General features: G+C 36.7%; 2 protein-coding genes and 1 long non-coding RNA gene across 3 annotated transcripts; 1 reads left to right on the top strand and 2 right to left on the bottom strand.

Moving 5' to 3' along the window:
* Positions 1-3,569: 3,569 nt before the first annotated feature.
* Positions 3,570-6,597, bottom strand: LOC113468587. Its single transcript, XM_026825611.1, has 3 exons — positions 5,896-6,597; positions 3,734-3,915; positions 3,570-3,642 (listed from the first exon to the last, which is right to left on the bottom strand). Exons 1-3 carry the CDS (start codon positions 5,962-5,964, stop codon positions 3,570-3,572), a joined length of 324 nt encoding a protein of 107 aa, XP_026681412.1. The 5' UTR covers positions 5,965-6,597.
* Positions 4,621-5,225, bottom strand: LOC113468586. Its single transcript, XR_003392283.1, has 2 exons — positions 5,057-5,225; positions 4,621-4,662 (listed from the first exon to the last, which is right to left on the bottom strand). It is a non-coding gene; the product is annotated as an uncharacterized LOC113468586 (long non-coding RNA).
* Positions 6,598-6,937: 340 nt separating the features above from the next.
* LOC103512016 (mitoguardin) lies at positions 6,938-20,009 on the top strand. The gene is made up of 9 exons (XM_026825610.1): positions 6,938-6,964; positions 12,186-12,281; positions 16,244-16,362; positions 16,838-17,006; positions 17,407-17,640; positions 18,326-18,496; positions 18,981-19,539; positions 19,717-19,855; positions 19,992-20,009. The coding sequence occupies exons 1-7, from the start codon at positions 6,938-6,940 to the stop codon at positions 19,161-19,163; spliced, it is 999 nt and encodes a 332-aa protein (XP_026681411.1). The 3' UTR covers positions 19,164-19,539; positions 19,717-19,855; positions 19,992-20,009.
* The last annotated feature ends 891 nt before the right edge of the window (positions 20,010-20,900 follow it).

Raw genomic sequence — 20,900 nt, 5'->3', positions numbered from 1 at the left:
ATGTTGTTACGCTGTAATGATCAAATTCTCGAGATTTCAAATGTGGTTGCTGTTGTATAGAGTTTTAATTAACAATCTCATCTTGCATACCTATGATGTACATTACATACATAGGCTTGTGTCTTACATTGTTTCATCCTAATTGTTAATTGTGTACTTGAACTTGAGATTTCCCTTATTGAACAAATGGAGAATTGTGAAACACAATAGGTCAAATGAATAGAAGATGTTGCATTTGCAATTATACTCCGAGCTGCTGGATTACTATACCGGTTTACCGGCAAATACACATGGCTAAGTGAAAAACGTACGATATTTCTCGGAAAATTTCACCTTTGAAATTCTAGTCTATGAGTAAAGGATCAGCATTTTACACTAATTATCTTGCGAACGTTAACGTTACAATGTCTGTTTTCTTTTGCAATTTTTAAGCCAAGGCTACTGAGTCAACGGTGATACAGCTGACAGCTGATATGCATAACTTTTCCTTTCTTACTATACCGGTTTACCGGCAAATACACATGGCTAAGTGAAAAACGTACGATATTTCTCGGAAAATTTCACCTTTGAAATTCTAGTCTTTGAGTAAAGGATCAGCATTTTACACTAATTATCTTGCGAACGTTAACGTTACAATGTCTGTTTTCTTTTGCAATTTTCAAGCCAAGGCTACTGAGTCAACGTTGATACAGCTGACAGCGGATATGCATAACTTTTCCTTTCTTTTTTAACCCATTTTTCATCTCGGGAGCTTAAAATTTCGTTCTCAGCAATTTGTTTCCGTGCTATCGCATACTTTCACATAACTTTGACAAACGATTGTAGCAATAACCAAATAACAATCAGTGTATTGCAGATACTGGTGATTGTATCAACACTTTTCCAATATAAAAGCGAGAAAAAGCAAATAAACACTGTTATCTAGTGTGATACGGATAGAACATCTCTGTAGTAATTTAATAAAACTGCGAGAAGAAAAAAGGACGATCAATACGGGTTGCATATTCCAGCACAGGCGCATTTATTTTACATTGTGAAGGTCTTTCGCATTGCCAAGTGCACTTGAGATAGGAAATGCAATTCCCAACTGTACGTCATTATTATGACACTTGGTGACGTTTACGTACTTTACGTAAGGACTTTTTGGAGGATGATAGAAGCAGACCTAACTCTTAGCTGGGAAACACCCAGTGTTGAAGTTTATACCTGAGACAATTTCTTCAAGTGGCTAATTGATTACAATTAAATATTAATTCAAGATCACCCTAGGTTGCCAACATCAAAAGAGAAAAGGAGTCTGAACCAAAGGCAATAATTTGCTCATTTTATTTAAGAAAGGTTTCCTATTTGGTAAATTACTTCTCAGTCGAATGGGTAGCACTTATATCATGGAGCATTTAAATTTCTTTCAATTCAGAAAATAGTGACTGGGGTTTGACGGTACCTACTACATAAGCAGATGCAAAAAGTCTCTCATACATCTTATTACTATCTTCAATGAGAAATACACCATAGCATTACCTACCTATTAGAATAAGAGCACATTTTACTCCTAATACATCCTCTGAGGTTACGGAATGTGTTCTCTTAAATATTGGAGCTAATCAGTATGTAAGATGAAGTAATGCTTATGCATGTAGCACGTTAATTAATATATTGGCTACTTGGCTATGAAGTACATACTCATTATGTTAAATACATACTCCTCAAGATGTAAGTGCTTCGCGGGTTATTTCTGTGTAAGTTCATTGAAATTACGGTTTGCCCTCTTGATACAAAAGCGTGAATAAACCTTACTGAGGCTTTTCTTTTGGAATTGAAGAATTTGTGGTAGTCTGAAGACGATCGATCACGTGTTGATTTACTAAAATAATTACAATTTCATGGATGAAAAACAATTTTACCAGGACAAAGATGTATAAATAAGAAGATACTCTACATATGTACCTGTAATACTCTCTTAAATATTGGAGCTAATCAGTATGTAAGATGAAGTAATGCTTATGCATGTAGCACGTTAATTAATATATTGGCTACTTGGCTACGAAGTACATACTCATTATGTTGAATACATACTCCTCAAGATGTAAGTGCTTCGCGGGTTATTTCTGTGTAAGTTCATTGAAATTACGGTTTGCCCTTTTGATACAAAAGCGTGAATAAACCCTACTGAGGCTTTTCTTTTGGAATTTTACTGAGGCTTTTCTTAAATAAGAAGACACTCTACATATGTACCTGTAATAAATTGGCGTTTGTCAATGAGTGATTAGCTGGTTAGTGTTGAGAGATATTAAATAGGATAGGATACACTGACTGCTATAGTTCTGATTTATAACTCACTAGGCCTTGGTATTTGGTCTGGGGATAACCGCAGCACATAACTTATCTTCTTTATACCTGTCTGTTTGTGGAATTTTGACGCTTCAGTGTAAATTGTAATTTGTGTCCGTAACTAAAAGTAAGCTTGTGACTATGAATTGGTTACAATTCTACGTTGTGTTTCAGTAAAATCATGTGTTTTAAAACCAAAGTCATCCGAACAAAGATTCGTCTTGCTGTCTCTTCTAATGTTTGAATTATGAATTTATGTGGCTTGATATTTTGAACTGCTGCTCTAGTATAGTGCTCCTCTTGGTTAGTAATCCGTACACTTGCGTCACTGTGACTTACAGCTTTGCATCATTGTCGAAATATCATCTGATGTTGATGACTTATTCGCATACTCAGCATTCTTTGAATTCCCCAATAAGTTGTCATTGTTATCCTTTGTACCTACTAGAAATGACACCTTCTTTTCGAAGGATCTATTGAGTCACCATGAAATTATTCTTCTTTCCGTTTGAATCATCATTTATGTTTTGCTTTAGAAATGACACCTTCTTTTCGAAGGATCTATTGAGTCACCATGAAATTATTCTTCTTTCCGTTTGAATCATCATTTATGTTTTGCTTTAGAATCTTTAGATGAAGTGGGGTCGAGCTATTTTCTTAGCTTAATTGGATATTTCCGTGTCTTCCATAACGATCGAAATGTGGGGGAGAAGAGTTTGATGCAAAAGATCCGGAAGTATTGTTTTATATTTTATCAGATAATGGTAACACCCGGAAAGAAACCTGTTTACAGAAAGCATTGCTGATTGAATTTGACGACCAGTTTTTTTATGCTAATTGTATTTTTGTAGAGAAATTTCTTTGATTATTGGATTCACTTGAGATTTTCTCTGCAGTTAAAACTAGAGCCCGTTCTCCCTTTATTCCCAATATAATGTTAAAGTCACCCATCCATTTATTGGCCTTCCTCGGCGTAGCTTAACATAGGTAACGCTAAAACCGGTCTTAAATTAACGACTGAAGTGTTATCTAAAACTTTCTCGCTTTGAGTTCATAGGTCGTCGCGACAAATTTCAAGATCAGAGCTCATTTGTGTGAGAAAATTTCTGACTCTTCAAATGTCTCTGGTAGATATACAATTTGAAGAACCCTGTATGTCGAATGCTAATAACGGCTCAATTAGTTTGACTATCATATATCCTTTTTTCTAGGGTCTTCTTCGTTTCGGATGTTGGCTATCATCGTATCATCATAGCAATGCGAACTTTGTTTGCAGCAATCTCAATAGCGTTCAATTTGTGCCTCACATATCTAATGTTAATGTAAAAAAAAAACTGACCATCGAAAATTTGACCTGATTACATTACTTTCCTTCCTATAGGATAAAGAAAGTAAAAAGTACCTCATCCAAGAAAAGGAGTTCACATTTCTCTTGCAGTTCAAACGCCGCATCATGCAGGTCCATGAGTTGATGGCAGAACTCACTCTCCTCTTCATTAGTGAGGGCTCCTTGATCACTGCTACTCCTGTACACATCCAAAGCATCCTCCCAGTAGCGAATTGCCGTCTCCAGGGCCTCCATACCTGGAACACACAATATAAGAATATGATATTAGTCCTTGAATTGGCTGAGTGGTCAAGAGCACTGACTCTCAACCTGGAGATACTGGGTTCGAATCTCGGCCAAGACGGAAATTTTCTGACCGAACTTTTCCATTCTTGGATAGACATGCAAAAGGATGTGCCTTGAAGTAATGCGAAAGCGGTTTCAAGGTACAATCTTTTAAGAAATAATAATAATATTATCATGTTGGTGAAAATTAACTTGTATGGCACTACTGCCTTCACTTCCACATAAGTGGTTTATAATGCAAGGGAATGAAAGTAAGGGAATGTAGAAAAGATAACCTCAACCTTGAAATGCAACGGAAGGAAAAAAGAAAAGGAAGTTAGAAAAGAAAATGGATAGAGATGATTAGGAAATCTATTTTACTTCACAAAGCAACAGTGCTGGAGTCAAAGTTCGTTTGTTCCCAATGTTCATTATTCCTTCCATTTCTTCTTCCTTATTTCCCTCCTATTCCTTAACCACAAGATTTACATTTCACGATTTATAATTTCCCCTAACACTGGATCCTTTTTCTTGTTTCATTCCTCATTGAGTCCTTTTCCTTAACCTTTTTCTAACAGCTGTTTTTTTTTTTTTTTTAATTGGTCCACTCCAAAATATTTGGGTCTTTGTCCTTCATCCACTTCTAACACCGGATCCATGTCTACGTCCTGAAGGAATGTCAGCATGTCTTCGTATGCGATGAGGAAATCCTTCGGATCCTGGGGGAAGGATGCAGAGAAATGAATCAACGCTGAAGTGCCAATTAAATTAAAATAAAAAAAAGACGAGTGTTTTACAGCCGTTTTTATTTCGTAGCAATGAAACAACTGCTACATTAGACGCGTGTGGTCTGTGTCGTAGCATGCCCATTCCGTAGTGTGCCTCTCATCAGATGGGCGAGACGAGACATAATACTTCCAATTTAGGTGCTGGGTCAACACTAGAACACCATAAAGTAAACCATTGAAATATTTGCAATCGAAAAACGAGTACAAATTTTGTCGATGGTGGGATTCGAACCCGGGATCTTCTACATGGCAAGCAAACGCATTACCACTGGTTAACCATGTAGTATTAGTGATCAGTTGACTTTTACTTTTTTCTAGCCTTTACCTTATCAGCAAACAGGAGGAGATCAATGAGGACTTGTCGTCCTGAGTCTGCGAACCATCGCCACACAGTGGGATCTTTGAACATCCACTGAAATGCAAGACGAACGCAGTGCAGCTTGCATAGGAACTCTACGTCTGACCTGCAGTGTACCAGCTCTGTACGTAGGCACCTGCAATACAAATAGGATTCCCTTAAGATCTCCGAGGGGGGGGGGAGGTCCAGGTAATTATTCAGAAGCCACGACAATGAAAAAGAAAGCCCCCTTTTTGTGTTTAACCTAACTCTATAATAACACTGGTCACTGCTCACGTTCAACCTAACCCTATAATAACACTTGCCACTGCTCATGAAAGCTCCTTTTTGCGTTTAACCAAACCCTATAATAATACTAGTCATTGCCCATTTGTGACAGTTCCTTTTTGTAGAAATTTTCCATTGAAGTGACGAGTCTAAGAATGACTATCAGAGGTTTCAGGGGGGAAAAAACAACAAATTTCCTTTTTCTTCTTTAAACTTGGTGTTTATTGTACAATAAAGTAAAGGAAACAAACTTTGAGGCAAAATATTACTCAAAATCCGCAACTTGTTAGCTTCTTTTACACTCGAAAAGTCACTTCGAAATGAATGTTTGTTTTGAATTTTAAAAAAATGTGTTGAAATCAATTTCAAAGATGGCCGCCATCGAGCACGCGAGGAGGGGAAGTTTACCTCCGCTTGAGATCGTTACCCTTCCTCCACTTATATTCATACCTCCATGCTAATATCCTCTACTAACATTGGATCCTCTTCATTATTCCCAACACCTGGGCTCTACATTTACACCTCTATTTCTGACTCACTGGATTTTCTTTCTCTTCTGTATCCTTCGTCCTTGCTTCCTCTTTTCCTTTATTCACTTTAGTTTTCATTCCATGGTAACGATGAACAGTGCAGAGTGGAGAGATTCATTCAGTCTTCAGTCTTCAGTTCAGTTGAGTTTGTTCAAATGGTGTTCTATGACGTGAGAATTGTTTGAGCTCGCGTAATTCTTTTCAAACTTTTTTCCATATAAATAATTCCAAATATATGTTTTTTTTTCGACGAGCTTTTTTGTTTGATTTTGAAGAATATGTGATTGAAAAAAAAAATCGTTTTTAGATTTTTATATTGATTCTTGATTGGTACTTATATTTCTTTTCGTTTATCTGTGTTCACCGACACGAAGTTCGGTGTAATTTGGCGCCAGTTTTTCGGTCTTTTTTTTTTCCTACCTAATTACAAAACTTTAGGTTTGGTAAAATTTGAGGTTCCTTCAATACCATTTATGTGGTAGCTAATACCTGTACTAATTGGAAACTCACCAATTTAATTTAGTTCATTATCACCGGTGCCGGTGTAGGTGCCTTGAATTTTACCTCCTGAAACTAAAATTTCCTCTCTAACCTTCACTAGATAACAAAATTGAATACTTAGGTTCAAGAAAAATATTTTTTAATGAAGGGGTAAAAAATAGAAGAATTAATTTGCATTAACAAATTTACTCGTACACCTTTGTAATACCATTGATGTAAACATTACAGTTGTACGGCTTTAGTTTTCATTGTTTAATGGATTCACGGAAACATGGCTATAAGCCACGCACTACCTATGCTTAAACATTACAGTTGTACGGCTTTAGTTTTCATTGTTTAATGGATTCACGGAAACATGGCTATAAGCCACGCACTACCTATGCTCCCAGCCCACTGTAATTTAATACATATTATTCTAAATATCCTTCCATACAATTCCAACATTGCACTGTATACTTTGCGTTTCCCTTGTTCCAGTGTGTGATTTTCAAGTTTACACAAAAATGTATCAACACAAGCTATTGCTAATGGCATAAATATGTACAGTATAATGCGAATACAGAGTACTCCGGAACAGGTATGGTGTTCCAGTGTGTGATTTTCAAGTTTACACAAAAATGTATCAACACAAGCTATTGCTAATGGCATAAATATGTACAGTATAATGCGAAACTAGAGTACTCCGGAACAGGTATGAGGTACTTACTGCTCCTCTACATAAATCTATGTAATATGAGCGCAGAGAAAACCTTGAAATTTTACAGCAGAAAATTTTCCAGCTTGTACGGGGGTTGTCAGAAAGGCACAAGAGAAAATTTCCACGATACCTCAAAGGGGTTTTTTTAACTGCAGAGAAAATCTCAAGTGAATCCAATAATCAAAGAAATTTCTCTACAAAAATACAATTAGCATAAAAAACTGCCCTATGGAATAACTTCATCCGGACCCTATATGACTAATTATAGGTAGTTGCCCACTCTTTACATTTTCTTCACAATCAGTGCTTGCCTATGGAATAACTTCATCCGGACCCTATATGACTAATTATAGGTAGTTGCCCACTCTTTACATTTTCTTCACAATCAGTGCTTGCTTCTTATCTACAACTAAACACTACTGACGACAATGCCTAAAACACGATAATATTTGGAGTCCCTGCACAATGACCTAATAGACGCTTGGGGCTAAATATATTGAACTGTGGGAACTCAAATAATTCCTAGTAAACACCTCTCTATCCTTGATAAGACGCAAATGACACGGAAGGTAAAAATATTGTCAATACACCAAAATCGACTGTTAGTATTGTACTATTTATTCGTCTTTCACTCCTCATTATCTATGTTATGGTATTGTACAACAACTTTAGTAGTGACTATGTAGTTATTTGTAATACCGACAAATAGTATTGTCACGTGGCTACACACAAATACAACCTGATGAGAGAAATGAAAATTGACCCTTGGAAACACTTGAGGTTTCGCTGCTAAATTTCACTACCTACTTTGAGTACTTTGTTTCGTAATTCTGAATTATGCGTAGAGACTTGATGAGAGCACTCAAAAATTAAAAATAACAAATAAATGTATTATAAAAAGATACATAGACAATGAAAAAATTAATGAAAAATAACAGTCAAACTGCCCCCGAACTACGAGGACAAATGAAATCCATGTTCCGAGTGATTAGAACTCTGAGGCGACTCAGGACTCAAAGTAATAAGTGGCAATGTTTTGACTTGGGACTAGAAAATAGATAGTGTAATCGATAATTAGAAGAAAATATAGGGTCTGCAGTTCACCAGGTATAATTCAAACGGTTTCTTATTCATGAAGTGAAATGTTAGCTAATACCTATACCTCTGATCAGATGGTGCATGTGTCACACCCACCAATAGAAATGTAAATGAAATGTAAGCTGATATACCTCTGATCAGATGGTGCATGTGTCACATCCACCAATAGAAATGTAAATGAAATGTTAGCTGATAGTATGGACACATGGTCTTTGTAAGGTTTTCTTTCTATTTTAAAATTGGGTAAATTTCTTAACATACTTTACGAGTCTAGCAATTCCAGGTAAATTAAATAAAGCCTTTACTTAAAATGATTACCTATTGATCCACTTATTATTATGTACAAGCAGTGACCATCATGCATAGCATACAGTTACTTTAGTTATGTTTTGTGTGTGATTACCTGATGAGAGAAATGAAAATTGACCCTTGGAAACACTTGAGGTTTCGCTGCTAAATTTCACTACCTACTTTGAGTACTTTGTTTCGTGATTCTGAATTATGCGTAGAGACTTGATGAGAGCAAGTAGTACCTTTACACCAGCAATGCTGCAGGCTACTAAAGATAGAAACACACCACCATCAAGTCACGTCACATGAGCTCATGGAGTCAGAAAGATGTAGTTTTCCCAAAAAATTGTAGGTAATTTCGTTCAGGACAGCCACACTACTATCACATCTCGTGAGCTCACGTGACGTGATGGTAGTGTGTTTCTACCTTACTATTATGTATAGTTGTCAAAATTTTAAACAATGTTGAGGGCAAAATTACAACCCGTTTCAAGATCAGAGCTTATTTGTGTGAGAAAATGTGAAAAAAATCCCGCAAAAACCAGTTTTTTTTGGTTTTTTGGCTTTATGGTTTTCTGGACAAAATTTGCACCACCATTTTCGTGATCCTGGTAAAAAGACCTTTAATTTGATATATAGGTCGACCAGGTTTGGATAAGTCCTTCTATGGGAACAGACAGACTGACAGACGACACCGAGGCGAATACAATAGTCCGTCCCTTATACCTTTTTATTACTATTGTAATGATAAAGGAAGGACGGACTAAAACCCCTTTGAGGTATTGTGGAAATTTTCTCTTGTGCCTTTCTGACAACCCCCGTACAAGCTGGAAAATTTTCTGCTGTAAAATTTCAAGGTTTTCTCTGCGCTCATATTACATAGATTTATGTAGAGGAGCAGTAAGTACCCCATACCTGTTCCGGAGTACTCTGTATTCGCATTATACTGTACATATTTATGCCATTAGCAATAGCTTGTGTTGATACATTTTTGTGTAAACTTGAAAATCACACACTGGAACAAGGGAAACGCAAAGTATACAGTGCAATGTTGGAATTGTATGGAAGGATATTTAGAATAATATGTATTAAATTACAGTGGGCTGGGAGCATAGGTAGTGCGTGGCTTATAGCCATGTTTCCGTGAATCCATTAAACAATGAAAACTAAAGCCGTACAACTGTAATGTTTAGGTTGAGCCTCAGCTGGTATGGGATTTTTACAGCACCCTGCGGCCTCTGGGACTCTTGCATTTCCGAGAAACTCAATACTCAAGAAGGAATGATTGGTTATCGTATTGAAATGTGTAGTCTTGTTAGAGGCACCTGGTTATTACGAGTCATAATTGTTTAAGTACACAGATTATAGACCAGTTGCATGTAAGTGAGTAGTTATCTTCATACTTAATGAAACGGAGAGAAGTCACTCGGGCAATTGTCATGACGGAAGACTTTACTGACCGCAGCAACATTCCAAACTGGAGAACTTCTCAGAGTGCTCCATATTACTAGGCCCTTCAGCATTTAAAGACAGCCGTGGTTCCACCCAGACATGAGGTAGACAGACATTTTTCCATTGTGTCGTTTTCATGGTGCTTGTAACATTGGCTCCGTCATTATAGTGGTATTTGTCCGCGTCTATAATCTAAATCCAATTCTATTGAAGACGCGTATTTTGCTAAAGCCAGCACTCAGCATGATCTCAGCTCCATAGTTGGATAGCTCGGGATTATTAATTGTAATCAGCTCTTAATCATGGTCATGAATTCAGTGAACTCTCACGTATCAAAACGAATAGCAAAACAAACCAACACGAGAATTCTAAACAAATATCTATACTAGGATCATGACCAATGCTTTGTAAACAGAAATAATCAGCTAGAACCTAGAATCTTGGATGGTCAGAATGGTAACAATCACAGCAATAGCTCAATGACCATGTAAGGTCACAGTGGTGTGACCTGTACGCTGAAAATTGATTCGATTCTTCGGTAGGTGCTATTGGTTTGACGCGACGCGACGTTTTGCCAAAAGAGGACTTGGAATTGCCTTTATCTGGGCAAGTCCTCTTCCTCTCCGAATCTTTATAGACAGACACCGATGTGTACGATGTAGTCTGCAGAATACAATGCTAACACGCCTCCGTTACCAATGTCTACCAGTGCCAGTGATAGTGTATTGTTGTGTTTAACACCTACATGCTACATGGTATCCAGTGTTGCTGTTGTATAGAGTTTTAATTAACAATCTCATCTTGCATACCTATGATGTACATTACATACATAGGCTTGTGTCTTACATTGTTCCATCCTAATTGTTAATTGTGTACTTGAACTTGAGGTTCCCTTTATTGAACAATTGGAGAATTGTGGAACACAATAGATCAAATGAATAGAAGATGTTGCATTTGCAATTATACTCCGAGCTGCTAGAACATTATATTTGAATTAATTAGCAATAACAATCATAATGCCTGCTCTAGCGTTGAGTTCAATCAACTTGTTTCTTTTTCACATGAGTTGAAGACTGTGTTTATATGTACCGTTAACATTTCGCTTGCTCACACAAAAAGGTAAGAAAATGCACTCAAAATGATATAGGGCCACCTTTTTTTACCTTTTGCTTTTTTTATTTGTTCGCCATGTAATGTGTTTGTGCAGTCAAGAGTGAAGTAATAGACCTTTGAAAGAAAGTAACACGTTTATGTAGAGACATACACGCAGACATATAAATGTAGACTTACAGACCGACCTTTAAGCCAGACGTCGACAGGGTTTTTAATTAAAATAATTTTATGCATGCAGGTTGCATTTTTCAAATGCTTCTCCACAGTCATGTAGTTATTGTTTTCAGCTGTTTTATTTTCTGAAATAAATAAAACGGTGAATTGAGTATCTACTTTGCACGTCGGAATCATTTCTTATTCCAGATAAGTTTAGTGCCGTGTACAAGTCTTACTGCACCTTTGGTTGTCGCCGTCTGGTTTAAAGTTTTGTCTCGTGACTCAGAAAGATCTTTCCTTGACGTTGTTGAATAGAACCGTTTTCATTTTGGTTGAATACTTCATCAGGTTGATTCACTTGTGGATTCCTTGGTGGTTAGAAATCTCATTCAGGTTATACATTGGTGATATTTGTACGCGAAACGAAGAAGACCCTAGAAAAAATACCATTTTCAATGGACTACTTGGTCAGTGAGTCAGACCCTAAAACATGTAACAAACTCACACTGATCACACATTAACTCCCTATAGAATACTCACCCTCCAACTCCTTATAACAATAGGGAGTTAGACTCTGACCCATTTGACTAAGTAGTCCACTGAAAAAATTAATTCTTTTTTCTCTAATCTCTAATCTCACCTGTAATTCCTCTGTTTCTATTTACAAATTGAATGCTATTGAGATTGCTGCAAACAAAGTTCGCATTGCTATGATGATACGATGATAGCCAACATCCGAAACGAAGAAGACCCTAGAAAAAATACCATTTTCAATGGACTACTTGGTCAGTGAGTCAGACCCTAAAACATGTAACAAACTCACACTAATCACACATTAACTCCCTATAGAATACAATTGAACATAACTCACCCTCCAACTCCCTATAACAATAGGGAGTTAGACTCTGACCCATTTGACTAAGTAGTCCACTGAAAAATTTAGTTCTTTTTTCTCTAATCTCACCTGTAATTCCTCTGTTTCTATTTGCAGAGATCTGTGTTATTCCGCGCCTCATCCAGATCGCGTCGAGATTCAAACAGAACCTACATGTCATCCGCAGAGTCATTTGTATCTGCACAAGATGAGGTACGTATCCTGATGGTGTGGTCAAGACGCTCACCTGGTAACGGACTAATAAAATTAATTGAGTGTAAGGAAAAATGCATTAAATTATACTTATTTCAAGAATTTCATTTTCAATACTGTTCACTTGAACAGGTGACGTTAGCAAGTTCATATTTCGTGCTTTTAAGGTAGAGATAAACTCTTCTAATATTCCCCAGATAAGAGTGAGATGTGTGATGATTATTGGTTCAACTAAACTAAATCCCTTGTTTAGTTTGATCTCATATTGCCCACAAGAGTTTTATTTTGAAATTTATGATTCGTCATTATAAAGGTAGAAATGCACTCTTTCTCAAAACCCACTAACGAGTAGCTCATAAAGATCTATTTTTATTTTGAAATTTATGATTCGTCATTATAAAGGTAGAAATGCACTCTTTCTCAAAACCCACTAACGAGTAGCTCATAAAGATCTATAGGACCTGCATGATGCGGCGTTTGAACTGCAAGAGAAATGTGAACTCCTTTTCTTGGATGAGGTACTTTTTACTTTCTTTATCCTATAGACCTATAGGAAGGAAAGTAATGTAATCAGGTCAAATTTTCGATGGTCAGTTTTTTTTTACATTAACATTAGATATGTGAGGCACAAATTGAATAAGATCTATATAATAACCGAACTCACACTTATACCAATCACACACAAAACATAACTAAAGTAACTGTATGCTATGCATGATGGTCACTGCTTGTACATAATTATAAGTGGATCAATAGGTAATCATTTTAAGTAAAGGCTTTATTTAATTTAGCTGGAATTGCTAGACTCGTAAAGTATGTTAAGAAATTTACCCAATTTTAAAATAGAAAGAAAACCTTACAAAGACCATGTGTCCATACCAATTGTTAAAATCTACCAGGAGAAATAGGTAATATTATATGCATCTCTATAGGTATTGACTTTGTTTTTAATTAATTCTGTCTTCTGTTTGAAATTGAACGAGAATTTTTCTCCACTTAATGGAATCAATTAATCAACCTTCTTTATAGGAATCTCTCGCATGTCTCTCGTATTTGAATAATTTAAACGTAAGTTATATGATGCTGATCTCCATCTTGCTTGGACTCATGGAAACTTGGTAACGAGATGTGGTTGGCATGCTTCATGGTATTCAAGTTTTCCATGCGCATACCTGGTATTTATCAGAAGTGTTTTATCTTTTAGGTTAGGTAGATATTCTTAGGTAGAAGATACAACTTATAGTCTTATAGGTTTAATATCTAATCTTCTGGTAAATTTAATATTCTCATGACTCATATATCGTATTTCATTCACTACCTCCTCCTCCTCCTCCCCCAACCCAATATTTGTACATTTAAAAGTTCAAGGACGCGAAAATTTCGAAATTTCCTTATAGGTTTAATATCTAATCTTCTGGTAAATTTAATATTCTCATGACTCATATATCGTATTTCATTCACTACCTCCTCCTCCTCCTTCTCCCCCAACCCAATATTTGTACATTTAAAAGTTCAAGGAATCGAAAATTTCGAAATTTTCCTGTGAATATTTTCATCACACAAATGTTTTAGAGAGAGGGGGAGGTGTCAGTAATTTGAAACGTATTGGGATTTTACGTGGCTTTTCCATTAGCTCCCAATAGGAATATTTCGTCGAATATTTCGTCACATAGATAGGTAGGTAGTAGATATTACACCATCTTTTGAAATGGTTCTGTTCCGTTTTTAACAGCATTTTTTTATTCTTGAAAGTTCCAAGCCCTGTTTCTCAAGCATTGATATCCAGATTTATGGAGAATGATTTTTGACAATAGGTAGATTGTTATTACTTTTAATTCCTGTAAAGATGGTCATCCCATGATTCGAATTGAAACATTACGAGTATGTCGCTCAAACCGTCGAAAACGGGCCCTTGTTTGTAAACAAACATCAGCTGATTTGAGAAATTCTTAGCGGCTTTTCGGATTGTCCACTGTGTACCGCATGTCCTAATAAGTTCTTCTCACTCAAGTCTTGGTTTACACAGCTTTCCACTTTTTCTTCGGTCTCCCTCGCCCTTTTCTCCCCCTCACATTCATTTTCCCGACTCTTTTCCCCTTGTAGATCTCATCTCTTCTTCCAACATGTCCATACTATTGCAGTTAGTCAAGCCTCAACTATCGATAGCGTTCGATAGTCAAAACTATCGATAGTTATCGATAGTGCTATCGATAGTTCTCCTCCTCTATAGGTAGGTAGTAGATATTAAACCATCTTTTGAAATGGTTCTGTTCCGTTTTTAACAGCATTTTTTTATTCTTGAAAGTTCCTAGCCCTGTTTCTCAAGCATTGATATCCAGATTTATGGAGAATGATTTTTGACAATAGCACAATAGGTAGATTGTTATTACTTTTAGTTCCTGTAAAGATGGTCATCCCATGATTCGAATTAAAACATTACGAGTATGTCGCTCAAACCGTCTACAACTGGCCCTTGTTTGTAAGCAAACATCAGCTGATTTGACAAATTCTTAGCGGCTTTTCGGAGTAGGTAGATATGTAGAAAGTGTATATACCTACTTTGAGCTCAATTTGACATCCAATTTTGTCGTTACTTACCTTTATTTTCTAACTAGCGATTTTGGTCTTGACTCTTATGTTATTTTTATTGCTGACTGGAAGTTTCCTTGTTTATTTAGAGTCGTATGATTGCTGTAGGTAATCCAAGCATGAGACACTTTATCACTGTACATTGGAAAACATCTGATCAGTTATTCCATAGGTAAGTCTAATATTACATTTCTATTGGTGGATGTGACACATGCACCATCTGATCAGAGATATATCAGATAACATTTCATTTATATTTCTATTGGTGGATGTGACACATGCACCATCTGATCAGAGGTATATCAGCTAACATTTCATTTATATTTCTATTGGTGGATGTGACACATTGACACATGCACCATCTGATCAGAGATATATCAGCTTACATTTCATTTACATTTCTATTGGTGGATGTGACACATGCACCATCTGATCAGAGGTATATCAGCTAACATTTCATTTACATTTCTATTGGTGGATGTGACACATGCACCATCTGATCAGAGTTATATCAGCTAACATTTCATTTACATTTCTATTGGTGTTTGTCCACTGTGTACCGCATGTCCTAATAAGTTCTTCTCACTCAAGTCTTGGTTTACACAGCTTTCCACTTTTTCTTCGGTCTCCCTCACCCTTTTCTCCCCCCCCACATTCATTTTCGAAAGTGCCTACTTTGTGGTCAATTGGTCACCTTACAAACTATTAATGGTTATCACAAAATAACCATAGGTCTAAACCATAATGTTGAGTTTGAGCATCACTATTTTCTCATCTGATGACCACTAAAGAACTCTTCTTCATCCTAAACACTGTTGAGTCCTTAATTGCCATGGCTTCAGTCATAAGCAACGTAAGTAATATGTTTCTATAGCTCCGTTTACTTAGGTACCTTTAAATGGGATTTCCGAATTGAAGTGAAATATTTATCTTTGTGCTTTGTCCTGAGCCAGAGAAGGGCTTTGAATAACTCTTTTGAAATTGACATGGCTTCAGTCATAAGCAACGTAAGTAATATGTTTCTATAGCTCCGTTTACTTAGGTACCTACATATACATACATTTTTCATCATTTATTTTTGGCAAGAGGTAATTAAATTCTCGTCTACTCACGAGTCTTAAACTGTGGCCTATAGTCTAAAAATCATTACTAAAATTACTAATTTTTTCAATTTTATTAAGTAATCTGTTCTGGATTATTTCTAAAGAGAAATGCTTTATACGAAAGCTAGGGAAAAAAAAGATTTTACACTATGCTATGTCTTATCGTCCCGAAATCGAAAAGAGAAGGAAGACGAACATTATCAGTAAATCGGTTCAGGAATATTCAGGATAAACTAAAAAAAATTAAATGTTCTCTTGTTCTGTTTTCAGATTGCAGATCTGAAGGAGTTCGAGGAGTTTGCAGAGGATCTTATTGTAGATCTCGATAGGTTGAATCTCTACCAGGCTGCACAGAAACAGTTTGAGAATGAAGGAGGCATTCCTTTTAGGTAGGTAAAAACATAATGATGGAGGACTCAGTAACTTTGTGAATATCCATTTAAATTTGTGAAATAAATGTAAAAACAACTTGGATCCGAGCAAGACTAGCGATATATTAATTTATTTGTCAGGGGAGCGTAAAGAAGGTGGAAGACATGGGATTGATGGCTGAGTTCTGAATATGGAATGGACGGTACTTGTTCAGAAATCACTTCAATGGAAAATTTCCACAAAAAGGAACCGTCACAAATGGGCAATGACTAGTATTATTATAGGGTTTGGTTAAACGCAAAAAGGAGCTTTCATGAGCAGTGGCTAATGTTATTGTAGGGTTAGGTTGAACGTGAGCATTGACCAGTGTTATTATAGAGTTAGGTTAAACACAAAAAGGGGGCTTTCTTTTTCATTGTCGTGGCTTCTGAATAATTACCTGGACCTCCCCCCCCCCCCGGAGATCTTAAGGGAATCCTATTTGTATTGCAGGGGCCTACGTAAAGAGCTGGTACACTGCAGGTCAGACGTAGAGTTCCTATGCAAGCTGCACTGCGTTCGTCTTGCATTTCAGTGGATGTTCAAAGATCCCACTGTGTGGCGATGGTTCGCAGACTCAGGACGACAAGTCCTCATTGATCTCCTCCTGTTTGCTGATAAGGTAAAGGCTAGAAAAAAGTAAAAGTCAACTGATCACTAATACTACATGGTTAACCAGTGGTAATGCGTTTGCTTGCCATGTAGAAGATCCCGGGTTCGAATCCCACCATCGACAAAATTTGTACTCGTTTTTCGATTGCAAATATTTCAATGGTTTACTTTATGGTGTTCTAGTGTTGACCCAGCACCTAAATTGGAAGTATTATGTCTCGTCTCGCCCATCTGATGAGAGGCACACTACGGAATGGGCATGCTACGACAGACGACACAGACCACACGCGTCTAATGTAGCAGTTGTTTCATTGCTACGAAATAAAAACGGCTGTAAAACACTCGTCTTTTTTTATTTTAATTTAATTGGCACTTCAGCATTGATTCATTTCTCTGCATCCTTCCCCCAGGATCCGAAGGATTTCCTCATCGCATACGAAGACATGCTGACATTCCTTCAGGACGTAGAGTCCTGGGAGGCCATGGAACAGGAACTTAGTCAGAAGAACGTCAAAGCCATGACCTTCTACGATGTCCTACTAGACTATATCCTTATGGATGCATTTGATGAGCTCGAGTCTCCCCCTAGCACAGTGACTGCTGTCATTCAGAACAAATGGCTGTCGAATCGATTCAAAGAATCCGTGAGTTGCTTTGAAATTTGTGCTTGGTGTAGAAAGGGTTAGGTGGTAAAGATCGCCTCTGGCGTTAACCTCGCTAAGTTGTTACCTTCCATTCAAGAGTGTATTTTTTTATAATAATTTATTAGAGTGTGCCATCAACATATTATAACGTGTTATATACATGTGTATTATTATTATTAACAGTGGTCATACCTTGTCCTAAGCTCCTGAGTCGTCCTGAGGTATTCTTCTTGGTGTAGAAAGGGTTAGGTGGTAAAGATCGCCTCTGGCGTTAACCTCGCTAAGTTGTTACCTTCCATTCAAGAGTGTATTTTTTTTATAATAATTTATTAGAGTGTGCCATCAACATATTATAACGTGCTATATACACGTGTATTATTATTATTATTATTAACAGTGGTCATACCTTGTCCTAAGCTCCTGAGTCGTCCTAAGGTATTGCATTTGTTACGAGGAACACTGTGGGTCAAATCCCAGTAGCAACATGGAACTATTCTGCTATTATCCCCTAGTCTTAATAAGGCCTTTTTTGTAAACCTAAATCTGAAGAAAAAGTATACGTTATTAGACTTTTTACCTTATTAGATTACGTACTAACTTTACGATTTCACCATGTCCAAGTTTTGTTTGTTTCATTTTTTTGTTTTGAGCTGCTTGTATGTTAAAGTTTACTTCTTCATTGCAGGCTCTGACAACGGCTGTATGGACAGTGTTGAAGACCAAGCGACGTTATCTCAAATACAGCAATGGGTTCAACGCTCACTTCTATTCAATATCAGAGCATATATCCCCCCTTATGGCATGGGGGTGTCTAGGCCCCGATGAGGAGCTTAGGCAAATCTGTCAATACTTTAAAGTAAGTCTGAACCGTAGCGTAGATAAGAATAAGGATATTTTGTCAGTCCCTTCCAAGCAACCCTATTGTCCACTGTGTACCGCATGTCCTAATAAGTTCTTCTCACTCAAGTCTTGGTTTACACAGCTTTCCACTTTTTCTTCGGTCTCCCTCGCCCTTTTCTCCCCCTCACATTCATTTTCCCGACTCTTTTCCCCTTGTAGATCTCATCTCTTCTTCCAACATGTCCATACTATTGCAGTCTTCTATCCTCATTTTTCTTTGACACTTCTGTAAAATTAATTGAGGATCCTGTGTTAAAGTGCATGTAAAAAAAAAAAAATCTATTGCAGTCTTCTATCCTCATTTTTCTTTGACACTTCTGTAAAATTAATTGAGGATCCTGTGTTAAAGTGCATGTAAAAAAAAAAATCTGAATTCAAATCGCGTTTAATATCGACTGAGGACTTTCAATAACCATCATCCATCTGGTTTGTGGTTTCAGGATCAAGTGATCAATTTCCTGATTGACATCTTCAGTTTTCAATCCTGCCGCTACACCACAGTTCAAGATTTGAGCGAGGACATTCTGCGCCATGCCAAGACGAGGATCGAAAACGTGTCCTGTCGATTAGCAGGCAATGTGGCGCCCCCGGAAATGCCTCGCATTGAGCTGCCTAGTCCTTAGAATACGGGTTGAACCCCTGTGGTATTCGGTCTCTTTCGTTTCTAACTTGCTCTTGTCGAAATATTTGGATTTGGTGTCATGTACTGGGGGGGCCCATTCCTGAAACAAATTCTCAATCCAATTTCACCGTTTTCACAGCGCTTGCAGAAAAAAATCTCGTTGAAAATTTCTTTCCGAAATGGGCCCCAGGTAACAATTACGTACTTCTGTATACGTATTCTGGTACAAAGTTATTGCTACGTAAAATTGTATTTCTCGGAATCTCAATTAGGATTCAATGATAGCTACATATGTATACTCACATTACTTACCTTCCTTAAGTAAATAAGGAAAATGTGATTGGAACTCTATCCACATTTCTCGCCGAGGGCTTTTTGTAAATATAAATTTGTAGATAAGAAGCAAGCACTGATTGTGAAGAAAATGTAAAGAGTGGGCAACTACCTATAATTAGTCATATAGGGTCCGGATGAAGTTATTCCATAGGTAAGTCTAATATTACATTTCTATTGGTGGATGTGACACATGCACCATCTGATCAGAGATATATCAGCTAAATATAAATTTTAATATCCAAGTCCTGAATCAGATAAATTTTCAAGAGAGATCAATTATGTACTATTTATGGAAGCCAAACGAACAATATGGTTGATTGATTAAAATGTACTTGCCCATGTGCTCTTGGGCAGTAGGTACCTACAAATATAAATTTTAATATCCAAGTCCTGAATCAGATAAATTTTCAAGAGAGATCAATTATGTACTATTTATGGAAGCCAAACGAACAATTGATTAAAATGTACTTGCCCATGTGCTCTTGGGCAGTAGGTACCTAGTTTTGCACAAAATATTTATTTTATTAGATCTAATCTACGTATTTATTTTGTTTTTTGGTTTTATTGCAAATTGATAGATAAGCTTGCCAGGTGTAATGCATTGAAAATTAATATTGTAAAGTATTAAAAAGGAAATGGGTTAATATTTTGAACGAAGTAGCAGATGACTTAAAAGATGATAGATGAGTATGAGTAGGTAGCAAATATACTGGTAGGTACAAGAAGTAGTATAATCCAATATACTTATCTATCGAGTATCAATTTTAACCAAGATTTTGTAACATAACTTTTTTCGCCAGCATTGAAAATTAATATTGTAAAGTATTAAAAAGGAAATGGGTTAATATTTTGAACGAAGTAGCAGATGACTTAAAAGATGATAGATGGGTATGAGTAGGTAGCAAATAATATACTGGTAGGTACAAGAAGTAGTATAATCCAATATACTCATCTATCGAGTATCAATTTTAACCAAGATTTTGTAACATAACTTTTTTCGCCTAAAATAAAAAAAGACGAGTGTTTTACAGCCGTTTTTATTTCGTAGCAATGAAACAACTGCTACATTAGACGCGTGTGGTCTGTGTCGTCTTTTCCTTCCGTTGCATTTCAAGGTTGAGGTTATCTTTTCTACATTCCCTTACTTTCATTCCCTTGCATTATAAACCACTTATGTGGAGATTGTACCTTGAAACCGCATATTATTTCTATGCACCATCTGATCAGAGGTATATCAGCTTACATTTCATTTACATTTCTATTAGTGGATGTGACACATGCACCATCTGATCAGAGGTATAGGTATTAGCTAACATTTCACTTCATGAATAAGAAACCGTTTGAATTATACCTGGTGAACTGCAGACCCTATATTTTCTTCTAATTATCGATTACACTATCT

Source organism: Diaphorina citri, unplaced genomic scaffold (genome assembly GCF_000475195.1).
Source record: "Diaphorina citri unplaced genomic scaffold, Diaci psyllid genome assembly version 1.1 scaffold781, whole genome shotgun sequence".
Taxonomy (NCBI): domain Eukaryota; kingdom Metazoa; phylum Arthropoda; class Insecta; order Hemiptera; family Psyllidae; genus Diaphorina; species Diaphorina citri.
This window is presented reverse-complemented; position numbering and strand designations above follow the sequence as displayed.